This window comes from Otolemur garnettii, unplaced genomic scaffold, assembly GCF_000181295.1.
Source record: "Otolemur garnettii isolate 467f Iridium unplaced genomic scaffold, OtoGar3 scaffold00128, whole genome shotgun sequence".
In the NCBI taxonomy this organism is placed as follows: Eukaryota; Metazoa; Chordata; class Mammalia; order Primates; family Galagidae; genus Otolemur; species Otolemur garnettii.
The window spans coordinates 5,814,834-5,825,709 of NW_003852523.1; the positions used below are offsets into that span (position 1 = coordinate 5,814,834).

General features: G+C 50.7%; 1 protein-coding gene across 1 annotated transcript in view; it reads left to right on the top strand.

Annotated features, from left to right (window-relative positions):
- DIP2A (disco interacting protein 2 homolog A) overlaps positions 1 to 10,876 on the top strand; it is a 114,901-nt gene that overhangs the window by 96,930 nt on the left and 7,095 nt on the right. The window contains exons 26-33 of the mRNA XM_003798103.3: positions 1,658 to 1,781; positions 4,247 to 4,368; positions 4,445 to 4,556; positions 5,559 to 5,668; positions 6,452 to 6,582; positions 7,106 to 7,274; positions 7,685 to 7,855; positions 9,641 to 9,702. Coding sequence (XP_003798151.1) covers positions 1,658 to 1,781; positions 4,247 to 4,368; positions 4,445 to 4,556; positions 5,559 to 5,668; positions 6,452 to 6,582; positions 7,106 to 7,274; positions 7,685 to 7,855; positions 9,641 to 9,702 — 1,001 coding nt within the window. The remainder of the gene's footprint in view (positions 1 to 1,657; positions 1,782 to 4,246; positions 4,369 to 4,444; positions 4,557 to 5,558; positions 5,669 to 6,451; positions 6,583 to 7,105; positions 7,275 to 7,684; positions 7,856 to 9,640; positions 9,703 to 10,876) is intronic.

Genomic DNA, 10,876 nt, shown 5'->3' on the forward strand with positions numbered 1-10,876 from the left:
AAAAAAAAAAAAAAAAAGAAAATGTTAATCTAGCTTCCAGAGCTGCCCATTCATTCTAAAATATTGATTGATGCCTACTGTGCACACAGTGTTATGTGAGATAAAGAGGGCACCTGCTTTCAGGACCTTGAAAATAACTCATCTTTGCTAGAAAACAAGTTCTGAGGAGACTGTCTTTCCTGTTCACTGGCTTACTGGCAACCTCTAGAACAGTGTTCAATAACATTCATTTCACGATTGAGTACTAAAGTCTGCAGACAGCCAGTGATTACCAATCAACCAAGGTTAACCAGCTCAGGCTGAGGACCTCAAGATCAGCAGAGAAGGAATGTGACCCGGGGTGTGAGGAGGGGCTCTGAGGCAGTGATGCCTGGTGGGTTCAAGACAGGAGATGAGGCCAGCGTGGCACATGAGGCTGGGGGTGCTGGGTTTCCCCCAGGGGTACAGCAGGATCTAGGGATATGGGGGCTCTAAGTACCTGACTAACAGGGCCTGGCAAGGCTCCAGGATTTGGACTCTCAGGATCTTCCTGGCCCTTGTGCCTGTGCACAGCACTCAGGTGTGTCCACTGGTCTCTCTCTCCTATTGTCTGCCTTCAGTGGAGGCCACCAGCCCAGATATGACACTAACCTATCCTCCAGTTTTGTGGTTATTAGACTGAGTTGCCATTTCTACTCTCTTAAGAAGCTGTGCAGCCTGGCACTGGAGTCAGGAGGCTGAGGACTTCAGCACTCCAGTATGTTTTGGGGACAGGACTTAGGCTCTGAGTCCACAGAGTGGAAGGAGGGGCTACAAGATTTTTCCGTTTGCACTAAGTTACTCACACAATACAGACATCCCTCAGGAGCTGATTCAGCCATGGAGGAGACTTGGGGGCATCTGAGAGAGAGGATGCAGAACAGCATAGATCTTAGCTTGGTGCATGTTATATTTATATTTGCTTATTATCCTACATGTATTTATATGCAGGACAGTGGCTGCTTCTGGAGAAAGGGGATGGACTTTGGAGGTGGTTTTCAAGTAGCTTTAAGCACAACAATGATGTATTTTACAAAAGGGAAATTATAACAATATGGTAAAATATTAATAGATAAAGAGTACCTTGGGCAGTGCCTGTGGTTCTGTGGGTGGGGCTCTGGCCCCATATACTGAGGGTGGCGGGTTTGAACCTGGCCTCGGCCAAACTGCAACAAAAAAATAGCTGGGCGTTCTGGCAACCACCTGTCCCAGCTACTCAGGAGGCAGAGGCAAGAGAATAACCTGGGCCCAGGAGTTGGAGGTTGCTGGGAGCTGTGGTGCCATGGTACTCTACTAAGAGTGATAGAGTGAGACTCTGTCTCTCTAAAAAAAAAAGAGTACCTGGATATCTATAACATTATTCTTAATATTATGCAAATCGGGTGTTTTGGCTTTGTCTCAGATTTGCAGAGTGCCTATACTCCAGCTCTCAGATTCAGCCCTCCACTGCAGGGGAGAGGGTGCAGATGACTGGAAAAGACCAGCTGCCCACCAGGATCGGGATGGTATCCTGATCCCTAGTTACAAGCATGTGGGCTGCAGTGGGCTGCACGTGTTGTGTGCCCACGTGTTGTGTGCCCACATCTGAGGCAAAGGCTTGTCTGCATACCCCAGCACACTGACTCGATTGCTCTCCTAGGGTACGGTCACCAGCACTGCGACCTGTGCCCAGCTGCACAAAAGAGCTGAAAGAGTGGCTGCAGCTCTGATGGAGAAGGGAAGACTGAACGTTGGGGACCATGTGGCTCTGGTCTATCCCCCAGGTAAGTGCAGCTCCAGGCTGTCCATCACCACTTCTTTGTATGCAGCTACCTGAGACGTTCCCTCCTCAGCCTTCCAAAACTAAACCTAGCCCCTGCCTTCTCTCTGCACATGCCTGCCCCCTTCAGCTCATGTTCAGTAGGCTGTGGAAGCCTTGGCCCCATCCCTAGTGAGGCTCAGCACCCATAGCTCAGTGGTTAGGGTGCTGGCCACATAACACTAGGGTCGGCAGGTTCGAACCTGGTTCAGGCCTGCTAAACAACTGACAGCTACAACAAAAACAAAAAAATAGCCAGGCTTTGTGGTGTGTGCCTGTAGTCCGAGCTACTTGGGAGGCTAAGGCAAGAGAATTGCTTAAGCCCAAGAGTTTGAAGTTGTTGTGAGCTGTGATGCCATGGCCCTCTTCCCAGGGTGACAAAGTGAAATTCTGTCTAAAAAAAAAAACAAAGGTCTGGTGAGTGTTCGGACCAGGAGGCTACACTGTGTGAGCTGGCAGGCATAGCAGTTAGGAGTCTGCCTCCCTGTGCGGGGAAGTCTTAGGTGCCTTCACAGAAGCTTTTTGTAGGTGATAATGCCAGCCTTTTTTCCTGTAAGTTTGTTGCTGTTTTGCCTAGAAACATCAATTTTTCTTTTTGCCTCAGAGGTTAGGACTCTTCCTGGGCTACGCCCTGGTGTGAGTCTTCTGTCATTTTCTTATTCATTTAACCGCTATACTCTCATCTGCATCTCAGCAAAGTGTCTTTCTCCTGCTCTGTTTCTGGAACCTGCCTTACTTGTGAACCTGCCCCCTACCTCTCGAATCTTTTCAGTTGTCCTCACCTAATTTTACTCTTGTGCCGACATCTTTCTTGCGAGGTCTTTTGTGTCACTTGTTCAGGCTTCAGCATGAACCGTCCTCCTTTCCAGGTCCTCCTGTGGCACTGCCCCAGCACCTCCTCCATGGAGGGTCTTCCTGGGGTCTGCCATGGGATGTACATGTCCCTTGCAGTCACGTAGTCTTCTCTTGGGAAAGGTAGTGGCTTAGCTTGTTTCTTGGTATAGGGATACAGTAATTTGGATACTCTAGAGCTTCTACTCTACCCAGGCCCTGTAATGTGAGGTAATTTTTCTCCAGAGATGGTGATAATTCCTATTGTTCATGTGTCCCAAGCACATATCTGGTGCTTTATGCAGCCCCTCATCTAAGTCTGACATCACCCTGACTTTGAGAGATGGCAGAGACTCTGTGAGTTGCAGCACAGCCGGGCTAGAGCTCTCTGCCTCTTGCTGTCCACACCAGCCACAGCAGAGCTGGCTGAACTCGGCCTGGGAGTTTGAGAGCATTTCCTACAGTATGAGCGGGTGGTGGTGCTTGGGTGGATGCTTTCAGGGAGGGGCAGGCTGGGAGAGCTACTTCAGACACTGGGTCAAAGGAAGCACAGAGGAAGAAATGACACAGAGCAGATGCAATGCTGTGTGAGATATAGGACAGATGCAACTATCTGCTTTTGGTTAGTTTTCAATACTGGTAAAATACTATAATCAGAAAAAATCCATGTCAGAGTTGTGCATCTGCAGTTGAAACACTTAGCAGCTGGAAAGTGTAATCATGGGATACAGACCCTGAATTTTGCAGGTGGAGGACAGGTTTGCACATGTGCACTGGCCAGGGTCAGGGAATTGGAGGGGGGGAGGTTCTAGGACTTTCATCCAGTTCTCAAAGAGGTGGTGGCTTAGGGTTAGGAAGAGCTCTGCAGACACTGGGGGCCTAGGGACAGGAGGACCATGCCCAGGGACCTCCTCTCAGTTCCAGGAAACAGATTCTTTGTTTTGTTTTTTGGTATTTGGTTTTATGACGCAGAGTCTCACTCTATTGCCTAGGCTGGAGTGCCATGGCATCATAGCTTACAGCAACTTCAAACTGGTAGGCTCAGTGATCCTCCTGCCTCTGCCTCCTGAGTAGCTAGTTAGATATTATTTTTTAGTAGAGATGAGGTTCTTGCCTTTGCTCAGGCTGGTCTGAAATTCCTGGCCCCAAGTGATCCTCTGACCTTGACCTCCCAGAGTGCTGGGATTATAGGCATGAGGTACCAAGCCCAACAAAAACCAGTTTGGGAGCCTGGTATGATTTTACTCCCAATTTTAACTATGGAGGTTTTTAACCTATGGAGAACTAGAACAGTCCTGTGGTTGGGTCCTGGTAGGCCGCCTGGGGACCTCCCATTTTCTTCTGAGCGGCTTCTGTGGGTGCCCAGCACCTTCTGCAGCAGCCTATATTGCAGACAGCATCCCATGGGTCTCCAGGGAGCCCTGTGTGGCACTGGCCCTGGCCACTGTCATGTGCCATGCTCTGTGGTATCCTCGCCCTACCTTGAACACCAGTGTGGAGCCAGTTGCAGCCACACCACCCAGAAAGCCGACAGACTCTGCAGGTCTCAGTGGACACGTATAGGTCAGATGCCAGCAGTGACAGCCTGTATCTCCGCAGGCGTGGACCTCATCGCTGCCTTCTATGGCTGCCTGTACTGTGGCTGTGTGCCAGTCACAGTACGGCCCCCGCACCCGCAGAATCTCAGCACAACTCTCCCCACCGTCAAGATGATCGTGGAGGTGCGCACAGGCGGGCGGACTCCCTAGGGCTGCACCCCTTGGGAAGGCCATGCTCACTCCACCTCTGCCCTGCCAGGTCAGCAAGTCCGCATGTGTGCTCACCACTCAGGCCGTCACACGGCTGCTCCGGTCTAAGGAAGCTGCTGCTGCAGTAGACGTCAGAACATGGCCAACCATTCTGGACACAGGTGTATGTCTTCTCCAGGCCCACTGGAGGAGCCTTTCCTACTCTTTGTCATAGGTGTTCTTGCATTGCTGGTCTCAATGTAAGTGGTAAGCAAGAGCAGCCCCAGTAAGTAGTGACAGGGCCACTCCAGGCCTAGTGGGCAGGTCGGCTGTCCTGGGATCCTTGGGTCTGCCCAGCAGAGTCCAGAGAAATCAGATGTCAGTACTTCCTGCACGACAGTGAGAGTGAGTGTTGGAGGCCAGTGTTCCCTCTACCATGGCCTCTACAAATTCCTTTCTCCACTCTAGGCCAGGGTAGTGCCTGTGCCCAGTAGTGCAGACCACAGACTCCCCTCCCCTTACTGCCTCTCCTGCTGAGACAGGAGTGGGCCCTCTTTTGCGGCTTTCTGCCGCTCACTCAGGGACAAAGCCCCCATGGCCCCCACCATCTCCAGTGAATGTTGCCACGTGCTGTGAAGTACTGTGGGCGGACAGCTCCCTGGTTCCCTCAGCCTTGGCTCAGCTTAATGAGACCATCTCAGCCAGGGGCTAAGCCATCCCATGGATCCCAGTCCCTGGATTGGGTGGGGTCAGGGCAGCTGGTGTGCGAGGCAGTTGGCAGCCTTCAGGCCCCCCAGGGGAACGGCATCTGTCCTGTCTGGACCTGTGTCTACTTTTGCTCTGGGACAGCAGTGGCATCTGGTATGGCTCTGTGTAGGCTCTGTGACCTTGAGGCAGACCTCCATGCTCTCAGCTTTCTCCCATATCAATAAACGAACTTCTTATGCGGCCCTCCCAGCCTATGCCTGTCCTCACCTACCATTCTGTCCCTACAAGCTCAATGTAGTCTTGGTGGATCTGTGCTGGCAGCATTTTCTTAAAGATTAGCATCATCTTTCCATGCACACACAGCCTCACTTGGGTCTTCAGGACTCCCTGAATGCACATCTTGTCCACCCCAGGCCTTTTACCTTGTCAGAATACATGCCAGAGCCCTGGTATCACCACTGTCTCCTGTTTAACAGATGACATACCGAAAAAGAAGGTAGCTAGCATTTTCAGACCCCCCTCCCCAGACGTGCTGGCGTACTTGGACTTCAGTGTGTCGACCACAGGGATCTTGGCAGGCGTGAAGGTGGGTCCTATGAGCAGGGCTTCCATTTGGGTCAGCCTCTGGGACACAGGACAGGAGGGATGTCTATGCAGATCTAAGCAGATCCTATTCCTTACCCAGAGCACCAAGCAGTAATACTACTTCTTAAAGTTTGTGTTAAATAGCAGTAGCCCCCCCCCCCAGGTGTGATTAGCCTGAGAGTACTACATATTTTGATGCTTAATGGTAATAACCAAACTTTCTAATCTATGATTGGCTTCCAGGAACAGGTGGCTTTGATGAGTCTGTTTCCTTACCTAGGAGCCAATAGCACTGTTAAAATTTCTTGCTATCATAAAATTTTGTTTCAAAAGTTTTTAGTGGGAAGCCAGGTCTGGTGACTCACATCTGTAATCCCAGCACTCTGGGAGGCTGAGGCTAGTGGATGGATTGAGCTCAGGAGTTTAAGACCAGCCTGAGCAAGAGTGAGACCACACCTCAAAAAATAGCTGGGTGTTATGGTGGGCACCTATAGTCCCAGCTACTTGAGTGGCTGAGGCAAGAGGATCACTTGAGCCCAAGAGTTTAAGGTTACTGTGAGCTCTGATGCCATGGCACTAATGAGGGCTACAAAGTGAGACTCTGTCTTCTAAAAAAAGTTTTTAGTGAGGTATTTTCTGGGTACTATATAGATTACATGAGAATTTCAGCCAGCCTTCTTTTAAGGATATGATGATAGTGTTTGATAGTTTGGAGCTACCACAAATGTCCCAAACCCTCTTTCTTCCTGAACATCACTGAACAGACCCTTATCTTACTCCTAAGATGTCACACGCAGCCACCAGTGCCCTGTGCCGCTCCATAAAACTACAGTGTGAGCTGTACCCCTCAAGGCAGATCGCCATCTGCCTGGACCCCTACTGCGGACTTGGCTTTGCTCTGTGGTGTCTGTGCAGGTGAGCGTGGGCCCTGCCTATCTAGAGCTGGGGCTATGGTGGGTGGGGACTTTCCGGAACCTTGAACCTCTGGAGCCCTTTTCCCAAGTGCCAGGAAGCTGGAGGGACTCATGTGAGTGGTTTTGCTGGGGGATGAGGTAGATTGAAATCAGAGTCTGAAATTGAGTAAAAGACTAAAAATACATTTTTCATTAAATACAAACACTATCCATTATTGGTAATTGGGAAGAATCTGCTTGATTCCTTCAAATGCTGGGAAGTGGTGATCCATCTCTGGAAGCAGAATGCCCCATGATGGCATTGCCCGTCCCTCTGGAGAGTCTGGGGCACAGGCCAGGACCTGTGCCTGCCGACTTGCACCTCCACTCCCCAGGGTATTTTCTTCTGAATTCCGCTTGATGTGAGAACAGAATCATGCTTCTGTCCTGGCTGGGAAAGAAGTGTCCTTGAGGAAGGGAACAGTGGGGTTTTCCCAGAGTCTTGGTTAGGCAGGTAGCAACGGACAGGCCTTCCCTTCTCACAGCGTCTACTCGGGACACCAGTCGGTATTGGTGCCTCCATTGGAGCTTGAGAGCAACGTGTCTCTATGGCTGTCGGCTGTCAGCCAATACAGGGCCCGAGTCACCTTCTGTTCCTATTCTGTAATGGAGATGTGCACCCGGGGGCTGGGCACACAGACAGGCGTCCTGAGGGTAAGTTCGCACACCCTGGAACTTAAGGAGCAAACCAGACTGGACTCATAAGATCTTCCCTGTGCTGGGCCTGGTGTACGCACTCTTCTCCTCCTCCTCTCCCCTCTCCCCTCTTCTCTAATTTCTCCTCCCCTCCCCTTCTGCTTCTCTCTCCTCCTCCTTCCTACTCCTCCCCTCCTCCAGGGCCAACCTGGCTTTGGGTTTCTGGCCCCTTAACAGGAAAGGGCACTGAGGGCCTGGGGCTAGCAAGAGGTCTGGCAGCTCCAGAGGGCAGTTGTGGGGCTTGGATCAGATGCATACCTTCGAGTACTAGAGTGGAGGCAGGCAGAGTGAGTCACCTTTGAGTGCTCTCTCGTGGGCCCCATGCAGAGCCTCAAGTTCTGTAGGCCTGACTCTCACTCCCCTGGCAGATGAAGGGGGTGAACCTGTCGTGTGTGCGCACATGCATGGTGGTGGCCGAGGAACGGCCCAGGATCGCGCTTACTCAGTCCTTCTCCAAGCTGTTCAAGGACCTGGGCCTGCCTGCACGCGCTGTGAGCACCACATTCGGGTGCAGGGTCAACGTGGCCATCTGCCTGCAGGTGAGGGAGTTCTCCAGGGCCTGCCTGGTCTGTCCTCTGTCCTCCGCTGTGCCTGAGCCTCAGCCTGTCCTTTCTGTGCAACTTAGAGAGTGTGAGGGTTTCCTTTGAAAAGCTTGCTTCTATTTTTGTTGATGAACAGAGGCTTGTTTTAAAAAAAAAAAAAAAACTTTTTGAATAACGATTAATATCTTACCTGTAAAAATCTCTAATTTGGGTAAAATAGGCAACTAATTTTTTAAAGCACGATTGAATTTACTATTTTAAGACATCTAGCAATTTTAAGTTGAAACATTGATGAATGATGAATGTGATACTTTGTATTGACTAATTTGTTTTTGAAACTTTAAGGTATTTTACTTTTTAAAAGAAAGCAGTTTCAGAAATCCAGCAGCTGACTGCAGTGCTGTTTACCACTTCTTCATATTTTGTACTAGTATAATCATATCATTTCTATAAGCATCTGAAAACCAAATAGCTCATTAGACACCCCACACATCAATTGCCTTGCTCACCCACATCACATAAAGTGGCAGGGAAGAGCAGGGTCAGCCTGCCCAGATCAGTGCCTTGCCTGTGTGCCCTGTGGTAGCAGCACGTGCAGGGCTGGTCAGCGTCCTGCTGATGTCCTCTCAGCTTGGAAAACCTAACCTCCTTGTCAGGGAGCAGAGGAGCTTGGGTAGGACCTCTCTCAACGTCCTTTCCTGCTGGTGTGGGTTAGTTGGTGGCTATGAGTGGAGACCCTCTGTCTGCTTTGTGTTTGAGAGCCCCTGCACCCACAATAGCTACTGGGAGACCTTCACTCTGTTTGTTGACACATAGATGCGCGTGAGAGTGCAGAAATGTTCATGGGATATTCACGTTTGCTCCTTGTTTCTCTCGTGCCTGTTGCCTTCTTTTGTGTTTCCTGTGGCTGTCTTCTCCCTGTCCCACTCTGCCTCTGTCAGCCCAACAGGCTGGGAAAGCTGGCTGAGCAGGTATGACCCCAACCCTCTTGCTGCCTCTGCTCCCCTACAAGCTCACATGGCTTCCTTGTGAATTCTGGAGAGATATGTACTTCTCTTGCTCTCTCTTTATCAACAGTGCCTATTATTTGACATCTTACAAAAGTTCTTCTGTGATCAAATTTTAAAGTAAACCTATTTCCAAAAAAAATTAATGTTTATGTCATTGCCTTAGGATGAAGGGATGTGTTTTGTCTCAGATGTAGAAATATTTATTTCCAGGACAGACATAGGTTATATTGTCTGGAATCTTCAGGGAGTGATGTCCGACATTCTTTATCTAATAAAATGACACATAACATCCTTTAATGACAATCAATGTCAAATGTAAGATTCAGAAATCAGGGAGACAGAAGGGAGAAGCAAAGGCTGTCATCCACCCATCCAGGTGGTCTCAGCTGTGCCCCAGGCCTTGGAGGATTAAGTTACTTGGACAGAGAGGCTGGGCCCTGCCCAACAGCTCAGTGGAAATGACCCCCCAAACTAGTGTTGTTTTCACCACAGCAAGAGACCAATGAGAATAGAAAGTTGTTACAACTGAAATATAAAGTTGTGTGATTTGACGTTTTTATTCAGTGTTTGAAACATTTTTCGTTTGCTATTATCAAGTCATCTGAATGTTTGGATGGAAAGTGTCAGCCCTGCCCTGGGGACCCTAGCCCTGGGCAGACTTACTGTAGAGAGCAAAGCAGCTACCCTCTGGGGCATCACCCACAGACACCTGTGCTCACAGAAGAGGAGTGAGCTGCCCTGACCAGAGGCCCCTCCGCTGCTCTCCTTCCAGGGTACGGCAGGCCCAGACCCCACAACTGTCTACGTGGACATGCGAGCACTGCGCCATGACAGGTGAGATCCCTGCCCACACAGTTCTGTCCTCACCCAGTGACAAAGTGCAGGCTGACCACCCCCAAGCACTCAGACATCAGGGACAGCTGGCTGAGATGGCAGACCTATCTGCACTGAGAGGGAAGGAGCAGAGCTGTGGGTGTGTCCCAGGAGGAAGCTCGGCCTCTGTGGCTGTGCTGCTCCAGGTCCTCCAGGCTGCAGTAAACATCCATTTCTCTGTCACAACCAAAAAGGGTGATAAGATTGACCAGATGTGTGACACTCAATTTTTTAAGCGGATGCATGGAATACAAGTAGACCAACAAAGGCTAGAGCGCTTCTTCCCTGATGGTATTAAGACATCTTAGTTTTCACACTAGTAAGCGTGAGCTGGGACCCATGTGTGTGCTTGCTGGTCTGTGTTCAGATATGTGCTCAGGGTCTCTCACAGCTTTAAAGCTCAGATCCTAATCCTGGACCCTCAAATCTGGCCACATTATAGTGTGACATAAATAACGAGTACAGCTTACTGGGTGCCAGGGGCCAGGAGGGTCTGGGGTGGACCCAGGAGAAACATGAGTGGGCGCACCAAGCGGAGAGTGTGTCTGAGCACCGACCCACGAGACCCTTGTTGTTGCTGGAATGTTCCCAGTGGCCCAGGGCCACTGCCCAGGGCACTCACATCAGTTGAGTCATTGAAAGGCTGGTGTTGTGGCTGGTCGGCAGCAGGGCGGCTGGTGCAGGGCTACAAGCCAGGACCAAGGCCCATCTGCTAGCCACCGCCTGTACCGCTCTTCAGAGGGCTGCAGCCCTGTAGGTCTCCGCTCCAAATCTACCCGGCCCCACTCGGCAAGCCTCAGCTGCCTCTTCCAGAGACCCAGTTTGCCAAGTGGCTGCCACTGTATCAGGTTCCGGCTGCGGCCCCCCACCTCCTCCCATCTTGGCGGGGATCCCAGCTCCCCACCAGCCCCAGCCCCAGCCCCAGCCCTGGCACCATGTTGGAGAAAAGCATGGAGGCAATGGCCAAGTTGAGTGCCAAGGACCTGAAGGAGGAAGTGAAGGAGAAGGCAAGCTGGAAAGAGCGAAAGAAAGAAGTGATGGAGGAGAACGGAGCTAAGGAGGAAGAAGAAACTGCTGAGATGGAGAAGAGGAGGATGAAGGGGAAGAAGAAGCGAATGATAATTACTAAGGGCCC